Here is a 24,668-nt window from a genome sequence, read left to right as displayed (position 1 = left end):
GAGTGTGTGGCAGCTCTGGCGTCAAGCCATGCAGCTGAGTGTGTGGCAGCTTTGGCGTCAAGTCATGCAGCTGAGTGTGTGGCAGCTCTGGCGTCAAGTCATGCAGCTGAGTGTGTGGCAGCTCTGGCGTCAAGTCATGCAGCTGAGAGTGTGGCAGCTCTGGCATCAAGTCATGCAGCTGAGAGTGTGGCAGCTCTGGCGCCAAGTCATGCAGCTCTGGCGCCAAGTCATACACTTGCTGGGGTTGACTCGTCTCCTGAAAATTAAAAACGTTGTAACATTTCAAATTTTGAATATTTTTTAGTTATTTTCAGTTGTATTCTATTTAAAATTCTCTACAATTAACTCTGAAAAAACATTTGATTTTATGTTTTTTCAACGTCCAAATTGATTAACAACCAATAACTGACATACGAGGAAGTACCAACCCAGAGTTAATAAAATATATTTCCAACTAAAATGTACTAACACCTATGAGTTTGAAGCCGACCAGAAGAATCATTCTGTAGTAATTAAGTTGAAGCTAATCATTTTAATTGGAACTTGAAGTTTACATAGCTCAAAGTGAAAGCCAGACTTTCTTTTAACAATGCTTATTATCACGGAAAGTTTGAAACGTATCAGAAAAATAATTCTCGAGTACTGGCTGTGAATCCATCGATTCCACGAGGTGTTTTTTAATATTTTCATTAAATTTCACAGATGTGCCTAAACATTGTAAACTTTCAAGTTGTGACAAATTTGCTTACAAACTAATCTTACTGGACACTGTCATGACTGTATGATGCTTCACTTGTTATATACTGAAGCCGCTCACAGCTACACTCAATTATAACATTTAAGCGGAGTAAAAAAAAATCCCAGTATTTTACGTATAAAATTGGCAGATATTTACTGTTTACCATCATCGACTTAGGAGACAACTTTTTATGTTCAAGGCCAAGCAGTAGTGGCTTTTGGAAGTTATTGGAATCATTCCAGGAATCAGGACACGGGCTCGTCAACTTTAGTCATAAGTCACCTGCAGATGCCAAGTGTTCTTAGAATTTTTGTCCTGGTTGCCGTACACCAGCCTTGAAATATTGAAGCCGACTGGATGAGGCCTTCTCTTGTTGTGAGCGATACAAATATGAAAAGTTAGGGGAAAGAAGGAAAAAAATAGGACAAGAACGTAATGGTCTCCTTCAAGGGTAGCTAATGATAATGTCACAGAGGAGTCGTCTCTCTGGCAAGTTTGTTTACACTGGATCTTGAGGAGCAGCTAGCCAGCGAACCTCACAGTCCCCTTAAAAAAATCTATTTGGAAATTCCATAACAACTATCCACTTTATAGCGCCGTTTTTAAGAACATAACCGTAAGAATAAAATTGGATGGTGATGGAAATAAAACTGGCATAGAGAGAGAGAGAGAGAGAGAGAGAGAGAGAGAGAGAGAGAGAGAGAGAGAGAGAGAGAGAGAGAGAGAGAGAGAGAGAGAGAGAGAGAGATACACACACACACACACACACACACGGATATAGAAAAGTCGACGGTCTCCAAAATGGTCTCATTGTTGGGTCTGTCGACGGCCACAAGACCCAAAAAATAAACAGACAAACAAGAGAGACAACGAACATGACAGCTCGCCGCTAATGAACGATCCAAACCTTTAATGAGGTTTCAGAACCCATTAGGAAAATTACTTCTGAATAAATGAGTTGAATAATGGGGAACCGGACTTTTATAAGGTGTGTTGACGTCTGAATAGTCAGTGACTTGTCCCTCAGTCAGCTGTGACTCCTGCAGAGTCCAGGCATGCGCGTACATGCGTGTACGTATAACAAATGCACGTGAGCGGCTGCGCAGAGCAGTGTGCGTGCACGTACGTGCAGTGTTTTAGTTGACCTGCCAGATGTGTGTATGTTAGCTGTACAAGACTGGTACACAATACCGACAAGATGAAAATTAAGACACGTGTAACATCTGGGTATCTTTATTGTAGACGTCTTGCCATCCAGTGGCTTTATCAATACAAGTCCAGGACATAATTTGAAGACAATAGAACATACAAAAGATGAGGGACTGATTACCTCAGCTTTTGTATATAGTTCTACTGTTTTCCAGTTATGTCCTAGAACTTGTACTGATAAAGCCACTGGATGGCGAAACGTCTACAGTAAAGATACCCAGATGCTACACATGTGTCTTAATTTTTATATGTTAGTTACCGTTTATCAGAGACACTTGTCCATAGATATTTATCCTCTTCTTTTTCTGTGTGTACTCACCTAGTTGAGGTAGCAGGGGTCGAGTCCAAGCTCCTGGCCCCGCCTCTTCAGTGGTCACTACTAGGTCACTCTCCCTGTGTGTGTGTGTGTGTGTGTGTGTGTGTGTGTGTGTGTGTGTGTGTGTGTGTGTGTTCGCGCGTGCGTGCGTGTGTGCCTTCTCTAAGGTATTCTGCTACAACAGAATTCCAACGATGATGTTTGAAGCCTGTGTACCACTGCCTCTCCCGCACTGCCTTTTCCCACTGCCTCTCCCCACTGCTTCTCCCCCACTGTGTCTCCCACACTGTCGCTGCCCCCTGGTAGCGCTGGTGAGAGGAGAGGCTCCCCCTTGTGCTGCCGAGGTTTTCATGAGCAGGTAATCCCCTTCTTAGATAATTAATCCCTGCCTGCGAGTGGTGTAAGGGGTGCTTAAGGAAGGGGGAGATTAATCCCGTTGTACGGATTCTGAAAGATAGTAGTTAGAGGGGAGACGGGGAAGGACTATTATGAGGAAGTATTATCAAGGGAGGAAAGGGAAGGAAGGACGAGATGAGGACGACATACCTATGAAAGATAAAGAACGACGTAAATGAGAGAGAAGAGAGTAGGAGAAAGTTGAAAAAACGTAAATGTATGTATTGTGTGTGTGTGATAACCTCTTGGCCCGGTCTCTGAGCTTTGGTTCTTGGTCCAGCTTCTAAACTCTTAGCTGACTGCCGTATTACAGGTACTCCTGACCCCATTAACATGCCCACACTCCACACCTGTTCACGTTATTCAGCTTCTTTAGCAGTCTTTTGCTGAATCACTTTCGCATATTCCTTTGACTCTATTCAAGTGTGTATTATTTCTCATCGGTTCTTCTTTTAGTTACATTTTTGGTTAGATATTCTTCTTCGTTTATTCTGAGCCTTGGAATGAGCCGCTAGAAATGATCTAGACCTATGTGGGTCTATACAGCGCTGGGGGACAGAGACTGTAGCTCGGTATTTCGTCAACTCAGACTGTTGGTGATCCCGAACATCTACAAGAAGAGGGAAAACAACTGAAGCATTCCCGATATTCAAGCAAGTGGACAGACACACCTAGAGCCTTGACCTGGAAGTGATCACAAGCAGAATGCTGAACCACCTAGATAATAGTTAATTCACGAATGAGAACCACAATTGGTTTTGAAAGTTAACCGACATGGCTTTTGAAAGGTACGCCCTTAAGTTGATAGTTCTTCGGAGTTCAACTAAGGGATAACCGAGATTCAACAGGGAAGAGAGAGAAGTGGGTGGATTTCCTGTTTCTGGAGTGTGAAGACATTCATTGATGTATCACACCAAAGACTAATCAATGAACTAGAACAGCGGGCAGAAGAAATAACGGGAAAGGTGCTACTGTTGTTCACGGAGTTAATATTGGTGAGAAAGCAGTGATATCTGGAGAGGATACATCTGGATGGGCAGGCTTGACGAGTGGGGTCTCACAATTGTTAGTAGCGGGACAGACAGATTTTCACATATATTTAAACAGTATGCTAGAAGAGGAGACAGTCTTGTATCTCGCTGTTTGTTGTATGTAAACTGAACGAAGAGAAATGTAAAAATACACACACACACACACACACACACACACACACACACACACACACACACACACACACACACACACACACACACACACACACACACACACACACACACACACACACATCACACTCACACACACACATATACACACACATACACACACACATACACACACACACACACACACACACACACACACACACACACACACACACACACTCACACACACACACATACACACACACACATACACACACACACATACACACACACACATACACACACACACACACACACACACACACACACACACACACACACACACACACACACACACACACACACACACACACACACACACACACTCACACTCGCGCGCCATACACACACCATACCTCCACACATCACCAAATTCCATTAAACACCACTCTCTACAGTCTCTCTCCAACACCCAGCATCAATTACCATCAGATTACCTCGTTACCAGCGGAAGCAGGCTCGACCAATCACAACCCAGCTTTACCTCCCCCCTTCGCCTCCCCCAGACCCCCTTCCCTCCCTCCCCCACCACTATGAGAATGAATACCTTACGTCATGCACACGGGGTAATTACTAGTACACGTCAGCTAGGCATGCCTAACTGCCTAGCCGTGACGTTAATTACAGGTCGGGGCTAATTGTACCTGTCCGGGGCGGCTCTTTGTTTTGGTAGACGTAGTAGTGATGCTGACTGCTCGCACACTTTGTGGAGGTGACCAGTCTAGTGGGACTGTCTTGGTGTCCCTGCTGTGACTGTCTTGCTGTGACTGTCTTGGTGTCCCTGCTGTGACTGTCTTGGTGCCCCTGCTGTGACTGTCTTGGTGTCCCTGGCGTGACCCCATTTTTTGTCCCTGGTGTGGTTTTGTGACTGTCTTAGTGCCCTTCCTGTGACTGTCCCACTCAAGAGAGTGGTCCCACTCATCATACACAAGGATTAACTTCCCACACTTGCCATAATACCAGCAGTGTCAGCTGTACTCGATAGAATTCTGCACTTAATCTCAAGCATCTTGTATAACACATAAGTGTGATGTACTGACTGCTTAGTATGATGTACTGACTGCTTAGTGTGATGTACTGACTGCTTAGTGTGATGTACTGACTGCTTAGTGTGATGTACTGACTGCTTAGTATGATGTACTGACTGTTTAGTGTGATTTACTGACTGTCTAGTATGATATACTGACTGCTTAGTGTGATGTACTGACTGCTTAGTGTGATGTACTGACTGCTTATTGTGATGTACTGACTGCTTCGTGTGATGTACTGATTGCTTAGTGTGATGTGCTGACTGCTTAGTGTGATGTACTGACTGCTTAGTGTGATGTGCTGATTGCTTAGTGTGATGTGCTGACTGCTTAGTGTGATGTACTGACTGCTTAGTGTCATGTACTGATTGCTTAGTGTGATGTGCTGACTGCTTAGTGTGATGTACTGACTGCTTAGTGTGATGTACTGACTGCTTAGTGTGATGTACTGACTGCTTAGTGTGATGTACTGACTGCTTAGTATGATGTACTGACTGCTTAGTGTGATGTACTGACTACTTAGTATGATGTACTGACTGCTTAGTGTGATGTACTGACTGCTTAGTGTGATGTACTGACTGCTTAGTATGATGTACTGACTGCTTAGTGTGATGTGCTGACTGCTTAGTATGATGTACTGACTGCTTAGTGTGATGTACTGACTGCTTAGTGTGATGTACTCACTGCTTAGTATGATGTACTGATTGCTTAGTATGATGTACTGACTGCTTAGTGTGATGTACTGACTGCTTAGTGTGATGTGCTGACTGCTTAGTATGATGTACTGACTGCTTAGTGTGATGTACTGACTGCTTAGTATGATGTACTGACTGCTTAGTGTGATGTGCTGACTGCTTAGTATGATGTACTGACTGCTTAGTGTGATGTACTGACTGCTTAGTGTGATGTACTGACTGCTTAGTGTGATGTACTGACTGCTTAGTGTGATGTACTGACTGCTTAGTATGATGTACTGACTGCTTAGTGTGATGTACTGACTGCTTAGTATGATGTACTGACTGCTTAGTGTGATGCACTGACTGCTTAGTATGATGTACTGACTGCTTAGTGTGATGTACTGACTGCTTAGTGTGATGTACTGACTGTCTAGTATGATGTACTGACTGCTTAGTATGATGTACTGACTGCTTAGTATGATGTACTGACTGCTTAGTATGATTTACTGACTGCTTAGTATGATGTACTGACTGCTTAGTATGATGTACTGACTGCTTAGTATGATGTACTGACTGCTTAGTATGATTTACTGACTGCTTAGTATGATTTACTGACTGCTTAGTATGATTTACTGACTGCTTAGTATGATGTACTGACTGCTTAGTATGATGTACTGAATGCTTAGTATGTACTGACTTCTTAGTGTGAAGTGCTGACTGCTTAGTATGTACTGACTTCTTAGTGTGATGTACTGACTGCTTAGTATGTACTGACTTCTTAGTGTGATGTACAGACTGCTTAGTATGTACTGACTGCTTAGTATCATGTACTGACTGCTTAGTATGATGTACTGACTGCTTAGTATGATGTACAGACTGCTTAGTATGTACTGACTGCTTAGTGTGATGTACTGACTGCTTAGTATGATGCACTGACTGCTTAGTATGATGTACTGACTGCTTAGTGTGATGTACTGACTGCTTAGTATGTACTGACTGCTTAGTATGATGTACTGATTGCTTAGTGTGATGTACTGACTGCTTAGTATGATGTACTGACTGCTTAGTATGATGTACTGACTGCTTAGTATGATGTACTGACTGCTTAGTATGTTCTGACTGCTTAGTATGATGTACTGACTGCTTAGTATGATGTACTGACTGCTTAGTATGATGTACTGACTGCTTAGTATGATGTACTGACTGCTTAGTTTGATGTACTGACTGCTTAGTATGATGTACTGACTGCTTAGTATGATGTACTGACTGCTTAGTATGATGTACTGACTGCTTAGTATGATGTACTGACTGCTTAGTTTGATGTACTGACTGCTTAGTATGATGTACTGACTGCTTAGTATGATGTACTGACTGCTTAGTATGATGTACTGACTGCTTAGTATGATGTACTGACTGCTTAGTGTGATGTACTGACTACTTAGTATGATGTACTGACTGCTTAGTATGATGTACTGACTGCTTAGTGTAATGTACTGACTGCTTAGTGTGATGTACTGACTGCTTAGTATGATGTACTGGCTGCTTAGTATGATGTACTGACTGCTTAGTATGATGTACTGACTGCTTAGTATGATGTACTGACTGCTTAGTATGATGTACTGTGCTATGTACTGACTGCTTAGTATGATGTACTGACTGCTTAGTATGATGTACTGACTGCTTAGTGTGATGTACTGACTGCTTAGTGTGATGTACTGACTGCTTAGTGTGATGTACTGACTGCTTAGTATGATGTACTGACTGCTTAGTATGATGTAATGACTGCTTACTGTGATGTACTGACTGCTTAGTGTGATGTACTGACTGCTTAGTATGATGTACTGGCTGCTTAGTATGATGTACTGACTGCTTAGTGTGATGTACTGACTGCTTAGTATGATGTACTGACTGCTTAGTATGATGTACTGACTGCTTAGTATGATGTACTGACTGCTATGTACTGACTGCTTAGTGTGATGTACTGACTGCTTAGTGTGATGTACTGACTGCTTAGTGTGATGTACTGACTGCTTAGTGTGATGTACTGACTGCTTAGTGTGATGTACTGACTGCTTAGTGTGATGTACTGACTGCTTAGTGTGATGTACTGACTGCTTAGTGTGATGTACTGACTGCTTAGTGCGATGTACTGACTGCTTAGTGTGATGTGCTGACTGCTTAGTGTGATGTACTGACTGCTTAGTGTGATGTACTGACTGCTTAGTATGATGTACTGACTGCTTAGTATGAGGCACTGACTGCTTAGTATGATGCACTGACTGCTTAGTATGGTGTACTGACTGCTTAGTATGATGCACTGACTGCTTAGTGTGATGTACTGACTGCTTAGTGTGATGTACTGACTGCTTAGTATGATGTACTGACTGCTTAGTATGATGTACTGACTGCTTAGTATGATGTACTGACTGCTTAGTATGATGTACTGACTGCTTAGTATGATGTACTGACTGCTTAGTATGATGTACTGACTGCTTAGTATGATGTACTGACTGCTTAGTATGATGTATTGACTGCTTAGTATGATGTCCTGACTGCTTAGTGATGTACTGACTGCTTAGTGTGTACTGACTGCTTAGTGTGATGTACTGACTGCTTAGTGTGATGTACTGACTGCTTAGTGTGATGTACTGACTGCTTAGTGTGATGTACTGACTGCTTAGTGCGATGTACTGACTGCTTAGTGTGATGTGATGACTGCTTAGTGTGATGTGCTGACTGCTTAGTATGATGTACTGACTGCTTAGTATGAGGCACTGACTGCTTAGTATGATGCACTGACTGCTTAGTATGGTGTACTGACTGCTTAGTATGATGCACTGACTGCTTAGTATGATGCACTGACTGCTTAGTGTGATGTACTGACTGCTTAGTGTGATGTACTGACTGCTTAGTATGATGTACTGACTGCTTAGTATGATGTACTGACTGCTTAGTATGATGTACTGACTGCTTAGTATGATGTACTGACTGCTTAGTATGATGTACTGACTGCTTAGTATGATGTACTGACAGCTTAGTATGATGTACTGACTGCTTAGTATGATGTACTGACTGCTTAGTATGATGTACTGACTGCTTAGTATGATGTACTGACTGCTTAGTATGATGTACTGACTGCTTAGTATGATGTACTGACTGCTTAGTATGATGTACTGGCTGCTTAGTATGATGTACTGACTGCTTAGTATGATGTACTGACTGCTTAGTATGATGTACTGACTGCTTAGTATGATGTACTGTGCTATGTACTGACTGCTTAGTATGATGTACTGACTGCTTAGTGTGATGTACTGACTGCTTAGTGTGATGTACTGACTGCTTAGTGTGATGTACTGACTGCTTAGTATGATGTACTGACTGCTTAGTATGATGTACTGACTGCTTAGTGTGATGTACTGACTGCTTAGTGTGATGTACTGACTGCTTAGTATGATGTACTGACTGCTTAGTATGATGTACTGACTGCTTAGTGTGATGTACTGACTGCTTAGTATGATGTACTGACTGCTTAGTATGATGTACTGACTGCTATGTACTGACTGCTTAGTGTGATGTACTGACTGCTTAGTGTGATGTACTGACTGCTTAGTGTGATGTACTGACTGCTTAGTGTGATGTACTGACTGCTTAGTGTGATGTACTGACTGCTTAGTGTGATGTACTGACTGCTTAGTGTGATGTACTGACTGCTTAGTGTGATGTACTGACTGCTTAGTGCGATGTACTGACTGCTTAGTGTGATGTGCTGACTGCTTAGTGTGATGTACTGACTGCTTAGTATGATGTACTGACTGCTTAGTATGAGGCACTGACTGCTTAGTATGATGCACTGACTGCTTAGTATGGTGTACTCACTGCTTAGTATGATGCACTGACTGCTTAGTGTGATGTACTGACTGCTTAGTGTGATGTACTGACTGCTTAGTATGATGTACTGACTGCTTAGTATGATGTACTGACTGCTTAGTATGATGTACTGACTGCTTAGTATGAGGCACTGACTGCTTAGTATGATGCACTGACTGCTTAGTATGGTGTACTGACTGCTTAGGATGATGCACTGACTGCTTAGTGTGATGTACTGACTGCTTAGTATGATGTACTGACTGCTTAGTATGATGTACTGACTGCTTAGTATGATGTACTGACTGCTTAGTATGATGTACTGACTGCTTAGTATGATGTACTGACTGCTTAGTATGATGTACTGACTGCTTAGTATGTTGTACTGACTGCTTAGTGATGTACTGACTGCTTAGTGTGTACTGACTGCTTAGTGTGATGTACTGACTGCTTAGTGTGTACAGACTGCTTAGTGTGATGTACTGACTGTCTAGTATGATGTACTGACTGCTTAGTATGGTGTACTGACTGCTTAGTATGATGTACTGACTGCTTAGTATGATGTACTGACTGCTTAGTATGATGTACTGACTGCTTAGTATGATGTACTGACTGCTTAGTATGATGTACTGACTGCTTAGTATGATGTACTGACTGCTTAGTATGTACTGACTGCTTAGTATGATGTACTGACTGCTTAGTGTGATGTACTGACTGCTTAGTATGATGTACTGACTGCTTAGTATGATGTACTGACTGCTTAGTATGATGTACTGACTGCTTAGTATGATGTACTGACTGCTTAGTATGATGTACTGACTGCTTAGTATGATGTACTGACTGCTTAGTATGATGCACTGACTGCTTAGTATGATGTACTGACTGCTTAGTATGATGTACTGACTGCTTAGTATGATGTACTGACTGCTTAGTATGATGTACTGACTGCTTAGTATGATGTACTGACTGCTTAGTATGATGTACTGACTGCTTAGTGTGATGTACTGACTGCTTAGTGTGATGTACTGACTGCTTAGTGTGATGTGCTGACTGCTTAGTATGATGTACTGACTGCTTAGTGTGATGTACTGACTGCTTAGTATGATGTACTGACTGCTTAGTGTGATGTACTGACTGCTTAGTGTGATGTACTGACTGCTTAGTGTGATGTACTGACTGCTTAGTATGATGTACTGACTGCTTAGTATGATGTACTGACTGCTTAGTATGATGTACTGACTGCTTAGTATGATGTACTGACTGCTTAGTGTGATGTACTGACTGCTTAGTATGATGTACTGACTGCTTAGTGTGATGTACTGACTGCTTAGTATGATGTACTGACTGCTTAGTGTGATGACTGTGCTTAGTGATGTACTGACTGCTTAGTATGATGTACTGACTGCTTAGTATGTACTGACTGCTTAGTGTGATGTACTGACTGCTTAGTGTGATGTACTGCTTAGTATGATGTACTGACTGCTTAGTGTGATGTGCTGACTGCTTAGTGTGATGTACTGACTGCTTAGTGTGATGTACTGACTGCTTAGTATGATGTGCTGACTGCTTAGTGTGATGTACTGACTGCTTAGTGTGATGTACTGACTGCTTAGTATGATGTGCTGACTGCTTAGTATGATGTGGATGTGCTGACTGCTTAGTGTGATGTACTGACTGCTTAGTATGATGTGCTGACTGCTTAGTATGATGTACTGACTGCTTAGTGTGATGTACTGACTGCTTAGTATGATGTACTGACTGCTTAGTGTGATGTACTGACTGCTTAGTGTGATGTACTGACTGCTTAGTATGATGCACTGACTGCTTAGTATGTACTGACTGCTTAATATGATGTACTGACTGCTTAGTATGATGTACTGACTGCTTAGTATGTACTGACTGCTTAGTATGATGTACTGACTGCTTAGTGTGATGTACTGAGTGCTTAGTGTGATGTACTGTCTAGTATGATGTACTGACTGCTTAGTATGTACTGACTGCTTAGTATGATGTACTGACTGCTTAGTGTGATGTACTGACTGCTTAGTATGATGTACTGACTGCTTAGTATGATGTACTGACTGCTTAGTGTGATGTACTGACTGCTTAGTGTGATGTACTGACTGCTTAGTATGATGTACTGACTGCTTAGTATGATGTACTGACTGCTTAGTATGATGTACTGACTGCTTAGTATGATGTACTGACTGCTTAGTATGATGTACTGACTGCTTAGTGTGATGTACTGACTGACTGCTAGTATGATGTACTGACTGCTTAGTATGATGTACTGACTGCTTAGTTTGATGTACTGACTGCTTAGTATGATGTACTGACTGCTTAGTATTATGTACTGCTTAGTATGTACTGACTGCTTAGTATGATGTACTGACTGCTTAGTATGATGTACTGACTGCTTAGTGTGATGTACTGACTGCTTAGTGTGATGTGCTGACTGCTTAGTATGATGTACTGACTGCTTAGTGTGATGTGCTGACTGCTTAGTGTGATGTACTGACTGCTTAGTATGATGTACTGACTGCTTAGTGTGATGTACTGACTGCTTAGTATGATGCACTGACTGCTTAGTATGTACTGACTGCTTAATATGATGTACTGACTGCTTAGTATGTACTGACTGCTTAGTATGATGTACTGACTGCTTAGTGTGATTTACTGACTGCTTAGTGTGATGTGCTGTATGATGTACTGCTTAGTGTGATGTACTGACTGCTTAGTATGATGTACTGACTGCTTAGTGTGATGTACTGACTGCTTAGTGTGATGTACTGACTGCTTAGTGTGATGTACTGACTGTCTAGTATGATGTACTGACTGCTTAGTGTGATGTACTGACTACTTAGTATGATGTACTGACTGCTTAGTATGTACTGACTGCTTAGTATGATGTACTGACTGCTTAGTGTGATGTACTGACTGCTTAGTATGATGTACTGACTGCTTAGTGTGATGTACTGACTGCTTAGTGTGATGTACTGACTGCTTAGTGTGATGTACTGACTGCTTAGTGTGATGTACTGACTGCTTAGTATGATCTACTGACTGCTTAGTATGATGTCCGGACTGCTTAGTATGTACTGACTGCTTACTGACTGCTTAGTGTGATGTGCTGACTGCTTAGTATGATGTACTGACTGTCTAGTGTGATGTACTGACTGCTTAGTATGATGTACTGACTGCTTAGTGTGATGTACTGTCTAGTATGATGTACTGACTGCTTAGTGTGATGTACTGACTGCTTAGTATGATGTACTGACTGCTTAGTATGATGTACTGACTGCTTAGTGTGATGTGCTGACTGCTTAGTATGATGTACTGACTGCTTAGTATGATGTACTGACTGCTTAGTGTGATGTACTGACTGTCTAGTATGATGTACTGACTGCTTAGTGTGATGTACTGACTACTTAGTATGATGTACTGACTGCTTAGTGTGATGTACTGACTGCTTAGTATGATGTACTGACTGCTTAGTATGATGTACTGACTGCTTAGTATGATGTACTGACTGCTTAGTATGATGTACTGACTGCTTAGTATGATGTACTGACTGCTTAGTATGATGTACTGACTGCTTAGTATGATGTACTGACTGCTTAGTATGATGTACTGACTGCTTAGTATGATGTACTGTCTAGTATGATGTACTGACTGCTTAGTGTGATGTATGACTGCTTAGCATGATGTACTAACTGCTTAGTATGATGTACTGACTGCTTAGTATGATGTACTGACTGCTTAGTATGATGTACTGACTGCTTAGTATGATGTACTGACTGCTTAGTATGATGTACTGACTGCTTAGTATGATGTACTGACTGCTTAGTATGATGTACTGACTGCTTAGTATGATGTACTAACTGCTTAGTATGATGTACTGACTGCTTAGTATGATGTACTGACTGCTTAGTATGATGTACTAACTGCTTAGTATGATGTACTGACTGCTTAGTATGATGTACTGACTGCTTAGTATGATGTACTGACTGCTTAGTATGATGTACTGACTGCTTAGTATGATGTACTGACTGCTTAGTATGATGTACTAACTGCTTAGTATGATGTACTAACTGCTTAGTATGATGTACTAACTGCTTAGTTATGATGTACTAACTGCTTAGTGTTATACACTTTCTATCTACTAAGTTACTCAGGTCCTCAGACATAATGTTTATCGAAGAGAAGTTTCAGTTGCTCAGCTTTGAGAGAAGGAAGACAGTAAAGGCTACTACCAAGTACAGAAGAAACTCAATTCAGTAGAGTGAAAGTGACATGTGCGAGACTTGGGAGTGATTATGTCAGAGCATGACACATTCAATGGTGATGATAACAGTGTTGGTATTTTTACCAAGGAAAGTGATAGGCTGGATAAGTAGAACTTTCCAGACAAAAGATGCTGAGGCAATGGTGCTTCGCAAGTTACTTGTTTTCTCCAGGCTGGAATAATTTTGTATACTGACGGCCACCTTCAAGGCAAATGAGACTGCTGAGCTGGAAAACATGTTTATATGTGTTCAGACATCTGAACCAGTGGGAATGTCTGAAGTCTCTTAAACTGTATTCCTTGGAATGTAAACGAGAAAGGTACATCATAATTTACACCTGTGAAATCCTGGTGGAAGTGGTTCCAAACCTGAACACTAAGAGAGAACTTATTGAGTATCAGAGGACCCAGACTCTTCAACGCCCTCCCTTCGTGCATAAGGGAAGCCTCACAAGTTCCTCACATCAGTTTCTGACTAGCCGGGCTGTGGTTCGTACGCTGGACTGCGTGTGGCCGGCCATCAGAAACAGCCTGGTTGATCAGTCCTTAATCTAGCAGGAGATCTGGTTTGAGACCGGTCCTCGGGAGCGTTGACTCCCAGAAACATGTAGTATTTATTATGCTGTACTTTATATTGAGAATGTGTTAAGTGTAAGTGTTGTGTAGCACATACTGACGAGGTTTAATAAAGTCGACGTCATCGTAGCCATAACACTAAATTAATTAGATTTAGCCGTGACTATTAATACCTAAATACCACATTAACCACGCTGATTTACACAGGCAATTGCTTGTTTGTTCTTGTATAAAACTGCTAAAATTGTGTGGGGAAACTGAACGCATGTTGTGGAGCTCGAGTCTCTGGAGCAGTGAGTAGTCTGGAGAAACCTCTCTTTACTTTGCATAGAGAATGATAACTGTAGTTGATTTTACTAAAGTTAAGAGCAAATGAGTGGTGGAAGTGCCACATTAACGGGGGTGAGGCCTGGCAAGAACCCGGTAAACGGAGTCATTTCCTATCAATTGTGTAATGATGATGCTGGAATGACAAGGAGAGAGAGAGAGAGAGCGAGAGATGTTTTATTCATGGCAGAGAACTCGTCACAGCACCGACTGAATCATTACCTTGACGACATTACCAGCCACATTGGAGTTTTGAAAGCAGTTATAGACGCTGGAACCCTAATAATGTCAATACCAATTCTCTAAAGACAGAGACAAGGGAGGAACAAAAAAGAGCATCGTCAGGATGCATCATGGGCGCAGGATTCCCCTTGCTCCAGGATTGGAGAGCTCTCTTCTAGGGCACTTAATCCTCCATCTTTTGTATCTATTATAAGAGCATTATATATAACTTTTTTTTTTTGGTGGCTCCCTCTTCCGTGAGGATCCGAACGGCCATTAGAGGAGCATCTGTTCCGCTGTCTGGCCGATACATTGGTGATTCCTTGTTGGCATGGAGAGCCACGCACCACTGTGCCTCCACCACCACCAACCATACTCACTTTTGAAATCGTTATTATATTTAAGGGGAATTTAATCAGAGAATGGAAGGTAATCAGGGGAATGAAAGAATCAGGGACATAGAAGGTAATCAGGGGACTGTAAAGGTAATCAGAATGGAAGGTAATCAGGGAATGGAAGGTAATCAGGGGAATGGAAGGTTGTCACGGGAATGAAAGGTAATCAGTGGAATGGAAGGTAATCAAGGAATGGAATATAATCAGGGGGGTGTAAAGATAATCAGGGGAATGGAAGGTAATCGGGTGTGATTCAAGGAAGAGGAGGGTACCTCTAATGCCCTGGATCAAGATTCTCCTCACCCTCGTCAAAGATTCGTCGTCACTCTGATGGGACCACCCTGACTTCCTGGTCCTCTCCTCACAAAGACCTGCTCAAAGTTACAAACTCCTTTTTTTTTAAACGGTGTCTTTTGGGACCTCGCTGTCTGTCGGGACCTCGCTGCCCGTCTGGACCTCGCTGCCCGTCTGGACCTCGCTGCCTGTCGGGACCTCGCTGCCTGTCTGGACCTCGCTGCCTGTCGGGACCTCGCTGCCTGTCTGGACCTCGCTGCCTGTCGGGACCTCTCTGCCTGTCTGGACCTCTCTGCCTGTCTGGACCTCGCTGTCTGTCGGGACCTCGCTGCCCTCGCTGCCTGTTGGGACCTCGGCCTGTCGGGACCTCGCTGCCTGTCCTCGCTGTCTGGCTGCCTGTCGGGACCTCGCTGCCTGTCCCTCGCTGTCTGGGGGACCTCGCTGCCTGTCGGGACCTCGCTATCGCTGTCTGGGGACCTCGCTGTCTGTCGGGACCTCGCTGCCTGTCGGGACCTCGCTGCCTGTCGACCTCGCTGCCTGTCGTGACCTCGCTGTCTGTCGGGACCTCGCTGCCTGTCGGGACCTCGCTGCCTGTCGGGACCTCGCTGTCTGTCGGGACCTCGCTGGCTGTGGGGACTCGCTGCCTGTCGGGACCTTGCTGTCTGTTGGGACCTCTGCCTGTCGGGACCTCGCTGTCTGTTGGGACCTCGCTGCCTGTCGGGACCTCGCTGCCTGTCGGGACCTCGCTGCCTGTCGGGACCTCGCTGCCTGTCGGGACCTCGCTGCATGTCGCGACTTAGCTGCCTGTCGCGACTTAGCTGCCTGTCGGGACCTCGCTGTCTGTCGGGACCTCGCTGTCTGTCGGGACCTCGCTGCCTGTCGGGACCTCGCTGGCGGTGGGGACCTCGCTGCCTGTCGGGACCTCGCTGTCTGTCGGGACCTCGCTGTCTGTCGGGACCTCGCTGCCTGTCGGGACTTCGCTGTTGGGACCTCGCTGCCTGTCGGGACCTCGCTGCCTGTCGGGACCTCGCTGCCTGTCGGGACCTCGCTGCCTGTCGGGACCTCGCTGCCTGTCGGGACCTCGCTGCCTGTCGGGACCTCGCTGCCTGTCGGGACCTCGCTGCCTGTTGGGACCTCGCTGCCTGTCGGGACCTCGCTGCCTGTCGGGGCCTTGCTGCCTGTCGGGACCTCGCTGCCTGTTGGGACCTCGCTGCCTCTCGGGACCTCGCTGCCTATCGGGACCTCGCTGCCTGTCGGGACCTCGCTGCCTGTCGGGACCTCGCTGTCTGTTGGGACCTCGCTGCCTGTCGGGACCTCGCTGCCTGTCGGGACCTCGCTGCCTGTCGGGACCTCGCTGCCTGTCGGGACCTCGCTGTCTGTCGGGACCTCGCTGCCTGTCGGGACCTCGCTGCCTGTCGGGACCTCGCTGTCTGTTGGGACCTCGCTGTCTGTTGGGACCTCGCTGCCTGTCGGGACCTCGCTGCCTGTCGGGACCTCGCTGTCTGTTGGGACCTCGCTGTCTGTTGGGACCTCGCTGTCTGTCGGGACCTCGCTGTCTGTCGGGACCTCGCTGTCTGTCGGGACCTCGCTGCCTGTCGGGACCTCGCTGGCTGTCGGGACCTCGCTGCCGGTCGGGACCTCGCTGTCTGTCGGGACCTCGCTGCCTGTCGGGACCTCGCTGTCTGTCGGGACCTCGCTGTCTGTTGGGACCTCGCTGCCTGTCGGGACCTCGCTGTCTGTTGGGACCTCGCTGCCTGTCGGGACCTCGCTGCCTGTCGGGACCTCGCTGCCTGTCGGGACCTCGCTGCCTGTCGGGACCTCGCTGACTGTCGGGACCTCGCTGCCTGTCGGGACCTCGCTGCCTGTCGGGACCTCGCTGTCTGTCGGGACCTCGCTGTCTGTTGGGACCTCGCTGCCTGTCGGGACCTCGCTGACTGTTGGGACCTCGCTGCCTGTCGGGACCTCGCTGTCTGTAGGGACCTCGCTGCCTGTTGGGACCTCGCTGTCTGTTGGGACCTCGCTGCCTGTCGGGACCTCGCTGTCTGTTGGGACCTCGCTGCCTGTCGGGACCTCGCTATCTGTTGGGACCTCGCTGCCTGTCGGGACCTCGCTGCCTGTCGGGACCTCGCTATCTGTTGGGACCTCGCTGCCTGTCGGGACCTCGCTATCTGTTGGGACCTCGCTGCCTGTCGGGACCTCGCTATCTGTTGGGACCTCGCTGCCTGTCGGGACCTCGCTATCTGTCGGGACCTCGCTGCCTGTCGGGACCTCGCTGCCTGTCGGGACCTCGCTATCTGTGGGGACCTCGCTGCCTGTCGGGACCTCGCTATCTGTGGGGACCTCGCTGCCTGTCGGGACCTCGCTATCTGTTGGGACCTCGCTGCCTGTCGGGACCTCGCTGCCTGTCGGGACCTCGCTGCCTGTCGGGACCTCGCTATCTGTCGGGACCTCGCTATCTGTCGGGACCTCGCTGCCTGTTGGGACCTCGCTGCAGCGTAGTCGTGAAGAGTCTTCAGACTCTTCATGACTACGGTGCTCTTCAACTCCATTTCTGAGAGACTGATTACCGCATCTGTTGTTTATAGTTCTACTGTCTACCAGTTATGTTCTTGAATTTGTATTGATAAAGCCATGTCTGTTTTCATCTTGTTGGTATAGTATACCATTAATGTACTCTTCTACCTTGTTCTCATTGATGGGATTTTTTAAGGACAATGATACTGTTTGCTTCCCTCTGACTGACACGTTGTTGTTGTTGTTGTTGTTGTCGTCGTTGTTGTTGTCGTCGTCCTGAGTCTATTTTACTTATGCTTTTGTTTTCCATTTATGATCATGAATCTTTCTAGTAGGTAACACATTCTGTGTGTTATGTCACACATTCTATGTGTTATGTTATGTTCATGTATCCTCACGCAGAATGTGTAACATTCTGCGTGAGGATACACAAGCGAGAATACGTAAGTTAGGATACATGAGTGAAGATACAAGATTGAGGATACATGAGTAAGGATACGTGAAAATACAAGATATATGAGTAAAGTTATACGAGCGAGGATACATGAGTGAGGATGCATGAGTGAGGATACATGAGTGAAGATACACGAGTGAAGATACATGAGTGAGGATGCATGAGTGGGGATACATGAGTGAAGATACACGAGTGAAGATACATGAGTGAAGATACATGAGTGAGGATACATGAGTGAGGATACAGGAGTGAACATAGATGAGTAAGGATACCTGAGTGAACATACATGAGTGAGGATATATGAGGATATACGAGTGACAATACATGAGGATAAACGAGTGACGATACATGAGGATAAATGAGTGACGATACATGAGTGAGGATACCTGAGTGAAGATACACGAGAGTGGATACATGACGATACATGAGTGAGGATACACGAGTGAAAATACATGAGGATACACGAGTGAGGTTACATAAGTGAAGATATATGAGTGAAGATACACAAGTGAAGATACACGAGTAAGGATACATGAATGAGAATACATGAGCGAGGATACATACCAGGAGTATGCCGGAAGAGGGTTTTGGAGGTCAACGCCCCCGAGGCTCGGTTTAAGACCAGGCCTCGAGGATACACGAGTGAGGATACACGAGTGAGGATACACGAGACTGATGTGATGTATCTCCTACCTACAGGATGCTGAGACGGCCATCACCAACATGAACGGTCAGTGGATCGGCTCCCGGAACATTAGGACCAACTGGGCCACACGCAAGCCACCAGCACCCAAAAACAATGATGGTGAGTAGACCTCTAGCTCTTGGTCACTTCCAGTTCCGCCCTCCCGCCCACGCCCACCGCCCTCATGTACATGCACCTACACATGCGCTGCTCACACACGTACACATGTACGCTTCCACTGGTCAATTTCAGGAATCATTGTTCCCTGTGTCGGTCCCAGACCACACAAAAAAAAGAGTTCCTCTACCCCCCTTAATATCTTTATTTGTGTGTGTGTGTGTGTGTGTGTGTGTGTGTGTGTGTGTGTGTGTGTGTATGTGTATGTGTGTGTGTATGTGCGTGTGTGTACACAAACGAGTGCACACAGGCACAAGAATTTAACCCTCGTACATGCGGTTAGGTGAATCATACACACACACACACACACACACACACACACACACACACACACACACACACACACACACACACACACACACACACACACACACACACACACACACACACACACACACAGACACACACATACAGACACACACACACAGACACACACACACACACACACACACACAGACACACACACACACACACACACACACACACACACACACACATACACACACACATACACACACATACAGACACACACACACACACACACACACATACATACACACATACACACACATACATACACACACACACACACACACACACACACACACACACACACACACACACACACACACACACACACACACACACACACTATTCGCCACACCAAATATTTAATTTAAATTCTATAATAAACTGATTTTAAAATTTGATACAGATTTTAATGTTTATACGAGGAAAACAGTAAGAACTATAAGCACTTGCAAGCCCTCACCCTCCTACCCCTCCTCCCCCTCCCCCCAGAAAATATAAATTTATATATATCGTGCCGAATAGGTAAAATTGGTCAATTAGCAAGAACTCATTTAAAATTAAGTCTTTCCTAAAATTTTCTCTTACACGTTTAAAGAAATATTTTTTGTCATTTATGTTAATGTAAAAATTAAATAATTTTGTACCAAAAGAACCTTAGAAAACTTAATAACAATTTAATTTTAGCATGATACATGTTTGTACAAGTGTAACAGTTTGGTAAACATGACAAAAGCCCCTTGATATGTAGAGCATTTTGTGCGACCTTAAGACTAACTCAAGGTTAATAAGGTAATAACAGTGTTGTAATTGTACATCTGATTATTGAGTTACAGTGAATACAAGAAAATTGAATATTTAACTATTTTACGCTAGATGGCTTTAATAAGTTCGGTAGAGAAGAATTACAGTTTTGATATAGTATAAAAAATACATTATTACAATTTAGCACAATTTAAAACAATGAAATTGAAACAATTATAAATTTGAAGTAATGAATAAATACTTGAGAAATCATCAAACATAATTTACAATAATGAAATTGAAATAATTTTAAATCTGAAGTAAATGATCAAATAGTTGAGCAGTCAGAAATTATATATTTAGTTTTTTTTTGAGTAACTGGTAGATGTTAAGTATAGTGTTTGGTTGATTTTGGGTGATGAGGTGATTTCTAAGTAAACCTTAAATTGATTTGCAGACAAGGCGCCTTTAATGTGCTCTGGTATTGAATTCCAGGTCTTCGAGCCCTTTATGTTCATAGTATTTTTGCATAGAGAGAGATGGACACGAGGAATATCGAAGATTGATTATTGCCTTGTGTTATACCTGTATTCTGTTGTTGTTATTAAGGAGTTTGCGAGGAGGGTTAATATTTGAGTATAATGTTCTCTTTGTGTAGTAGGCACAATAATAAATGTGAATGTTTTGTATATTGAGCAAGTTAAGGCTCTTAAAAACCGGTGAAGTGTGCTGTCTAGTGCAGGACTTGGTAATGAGTCGCACCCTAGCTTTTGTTGGGTTATTAAGATGATTTGTTGTGAAGGTAGGTTGTGAAGGTAGGTTGTGAAGGTAGGTTGTGAAGGTAGGTTGTGAAGGTAGGTTGTGAAGGTAGGTTGTGAAGGTAGGTTGTGAAGGTAGGTTGTGAAGGTAGGTTGTGAAGGCAGGTTGTGAAGGTAGGTTGTGAAGGTAGGTTGTGAAGGTAGGTTGTGAAGGTAGGTTGTGAAGGTAGGTTGTGAAGGTAGGTTGTGAAGGTAGGTTGTGAAGGTAGGTTGTGAAGGTAGGTTGTGAAGGCAGGTTGTGAAGGTAGGTTGTGAAGGTAGGTTGTGAAGGTAGGTTGTGAAGGTAGGTTGTGAAGGTAGGTTGTGAAGGCAGGTTGTGAAGGTAGGTTGTGAAGGTAGGTTGTGAAGGTAGGTTGTGAAGGTAGGTTGTGAAGGTAGGTTGTGAAGGTAGGTTGTGAAGGTAGGTTGTGAAGGTAGGTTGTGAAGGTAGGTTGTGTAGGTAGGTTGTGAAGGTAGGTTGTGTAGGTAGGTTGTGAAGGTAGGTTGTGAAGGTAGGTTGTGAAGGTAGGTTGTGAAGGTAGGTTGTGAAGGTAGGTTGTGAAGGTAGGTTGTGAAGGTAGGTTGTGAAGGCAGGTTGTGAAGGTAGGTTGTGAAGGTAGGTTGTGAAGGTAGGTTGTGAAGGTAGGTTGTGAAGGTAGGTTGTGAAGGTAGGTTGTGAAGGTAGGTTGTGAAGGTAGGTTGTGAAGGTAGGTTGTGAAGGCAGGTTGTGAAGGTAGGTTGTGAAGGTAGGTTGTGAAGGTAGGTTGTGAAGGTAGGTTGTGAAGGTAGGTTGTGAAGGTAGGTTGTGAAGGTAGGTTGTGAAGGTAGGTTGTGAAGGTAGGTTGTGAAGGTAGGTTGTGAAGGTAGGTTGTGAAGGTAGGTTGTGAAGGTAGGTTGTGAAGGTAGGTTGTGAAGGTAGGTTGTGAAGGTAGGTTGTGAAGGTAGGTTGTGAAGGTAGGTTGTGAAGGTAGGTTGTGAAGGTAGGTTGTGAAGGCAGGTTGTGAAGGTAGGTTGTGAAGGTAGGTTGTGAAGGTAGGTTGTGAAGGTAGGTTGTGAAGGGAGGTTGTGAAGGTAGGGTGTAAAGGTAGGTTGTGAAGGTAGGTTGTGAAGGCAGGTTGTGAAGGTAGGTTGTGAAGGTAGGTTGTGAAGGTAGGTTGTGAAGGTAGGTTGTGAAGGTAGGTTGTGAAGGTAGGTTGTGAAGGTGGGTTGTGAAGGTGGGTTGTGAAGGTAGGTTGTGAAGGTAGGTTGTGAAGGTAGGTTGTGAAGGTACGTTGTGAAACTAGGTTGTGAAGGTAGGTTGTGAAGGTGGGTTGTGAAGGTAGGTTGTGAAGGTAGGTTGTGTAGGTAGGTTGTGAAGGTGGGTTGTGTAGGTAGGTTGTGAAGGTGGGTTGTGAAGGTAGGTTGTGAAGGTAGGTTGTGAAGGTAGGTTGTGTAGGTAGGTTGTGAAGGTGGGTTGTGAAGGTGGGTTGTGAAGGTAGGTTGTGAAGGTGGGTTGTGAAGGTAGGTTGTGAAGGTAGGTTGTGAAGGTAGGTTGTGAAGGTGGGTTGTGAAGGTGGGTTGTGAAGGTAGGTTGTGAAGGTAGGTTGTGAAGGTGGGTTGTGAAGGTGGGATGTGAAGGTAGGTTGTGAAGGTAGGTTGTGAAGGCAGGTTGTGAAGGCAGGTTGTGAAGGTAGGTTGTGAAGGTAGGTTGTGAAAGCAGGTTGTGAAGGTAGGTTGTGAAGGTAGGTTGTGAAGGTAGGTTGTGAAGGCAGGTTGTGAATGTAGGTTGTGAATGTAGGTTGTGAAGGTAGGTTGTGAAGGTAGGTTGTGAAGGCAGGTTGTGAATGTAGGTTGTGAATGTAGGTTGTGAAGGTAGGTTGTGAAGGTAGGTTGTGAAGGCAGGTTATGAAGGTAGGTTGTGAAGGTAGGTTGTGAAGGTAGGTTGTGAAGGTAGGTTGTAAAAGGTTGTGAAGGTAGGTTGTGAAGGTAGGTTGTGAAGGCAGGTTGTGAAGGTAGGTTGTGTAGGTAGGTTGTGAAGGCAGGTTGTGAAGGCAGGTTGTGAAGGCAGGTTGTGAAGGCAGGTTGTGAAGGCAGGTTGTGAAGGCAGGTTGTGAAGGCAGGTTGTGAAGGCAGGTTGTGAAGGTAGGTTGTGTAGGTAGGTTGTGAAGGCAGGTTGTGAAGGCAGGTTGTGAAGGTAGGTTGTGAAGGTAGGTTGTGTAGGTAGGTTGTGAAGGCAGGTTGTGAAGGCAGGTTGTGAAGGTAGGTTGTGAAGGCAGGTTGTGTAGGTACGTTGTGAAGGCAGGTTGTGAAAGTAGGTTGTGTAGGTAGGTTGTGAAGGTAGGTTGTGTAGGTAGGTTGTGAAGGCAGGTTGTGAAGGTAGGTTGTGAAGGTAGGTTGTGAAGGCAGGTTGTGAAGGCAGGTTGTGAAGGCAGGTTGTAAAGGTAGGTTGTAGGTAGGTTGTGTAGGTAGGTTGTGAAGGCAGGTTGTGAAGGTAGGTTGTGTAGGCAGGTTGTGAAGGTAGGTTGTGTAGGCACGTTGTGAAGGCAGGTTGTGAAGGTAGGTTGTGAAGGCAGGTTGTGAAGGTAGGTTGTGAAGGTAGGTTGTGTAGGCAGGTTGTGAAGGTAGGTTGTGTAGGCAGGTTGTGAAGGCAGGTTGTGAAGGCAGGTTGTGAAGGCAGGTTGTGTAGGTAGGTTGTAAAGGCAGGTTGTGAAGGCAGGTTGTGTAGGCAGGTTGTGTAGGTAGGTTGTGAAGGTAGGTTGTGTAGGCAGGTTGTGAAGGCAGGTTGTGAAGGCAGGTTGTGAAGGCAGGTTGTGTAGGTAGGTTGTGAAGATAGGTTGTGAAGGCAGGTTGTGAAAGTAGGTTGCGAAGGCAGGTTGTGAAGGTAGGTTGTGAAGGCAGGTTGTGAAGGCAGGTTGTGTAGGTAGGTTGTGAAGGTAGGTTGTGAAGGCAGGTTGTGAAGGTAGGTTGTGAAGGTAGGTTGTGAAGGTAGATTGTGAAGGCAGGGCTGTGAAGGTAGGTTGTGAAGGTAGGTTGTGAAGGAAGGTTGTGAAGGCAGGGTGTGAAGGTAGATTGTGAAGGTAGGTTGTGAAGGTGGGTTGTGAAGGTAGGTTGTGAAGGCAGGGTGTGAAGGTAGATTGTTAAGGTAGGTTGTGAAAGTAGGTTGTGAAGGCAGGGTGTGAAGGTAGGTTGTGAAGGTAGGTTGTGAAGGTAGGTTGTGAAGGTAGGTTGTGAAGGCAGGGTGTGAAGGTAGATTGTGAAGGTAGGTTGTGAAGGTAGGTTGTGAAGGCAGGGTGTGAAGGTAGATTGTGAAGGTAGGTTGTGAAGGCAGGGTGTGAAGGTAGATTGTGAAGGTAGGTTGTGAAGGTAGGTTGTGAAGGCAGGGTATGAAGGTAGATTGTGAAGGTAGGTTGTGAAGGTAGGTTGTGAAGGCAGGGTGTGAAGGTAGATTGTGAAGGTAGGTTGTGAAGGTAGATTGTGAA

General features: G+C 44.9%; 1 protein-coding gene across 1 annotated transcript in view; it reads left to right on the top strand.

Annotated features, from left to right (window-relative positions):
• LOC128686284 (cytotoxic granule associated RNA binding protein TIA1) overlaps nt 1–24,668 on the top strand; it is a gene marked incomplete in the record, with an annotated part of 1,123,904 nt that overhangs the window by 929,614 nt on the left and 169,622 nt on the right. The window contains 1 exon segment of the mRNA XM_070085945.1: nt 19,198–19,303. Coding sequence (XP_069942046.1) covers nt 19,198–19,303 — 106 coding nt within the window.

Source organism: Cherax quadricarinatus, chromosome 17 (assembly GCF_038502225.1).
Source record: "Cherax quadricarinatus isolate ZL_2023a chromosome 17, ASM3850222v1, whole genome shotgun sequence".
NCBI classification, from domain to species: Eukaryota; Metazoa; Arthropoda; class Malacostraca; order Decapoda; family Parastacidae; genus Cherax; species Cherax quadricarinatus.
The sequence above is the reverse complement of the archived record's forward strand: the minus strand, read 5'-3'. Positions and strand labels throughout refer to the sequence as shown.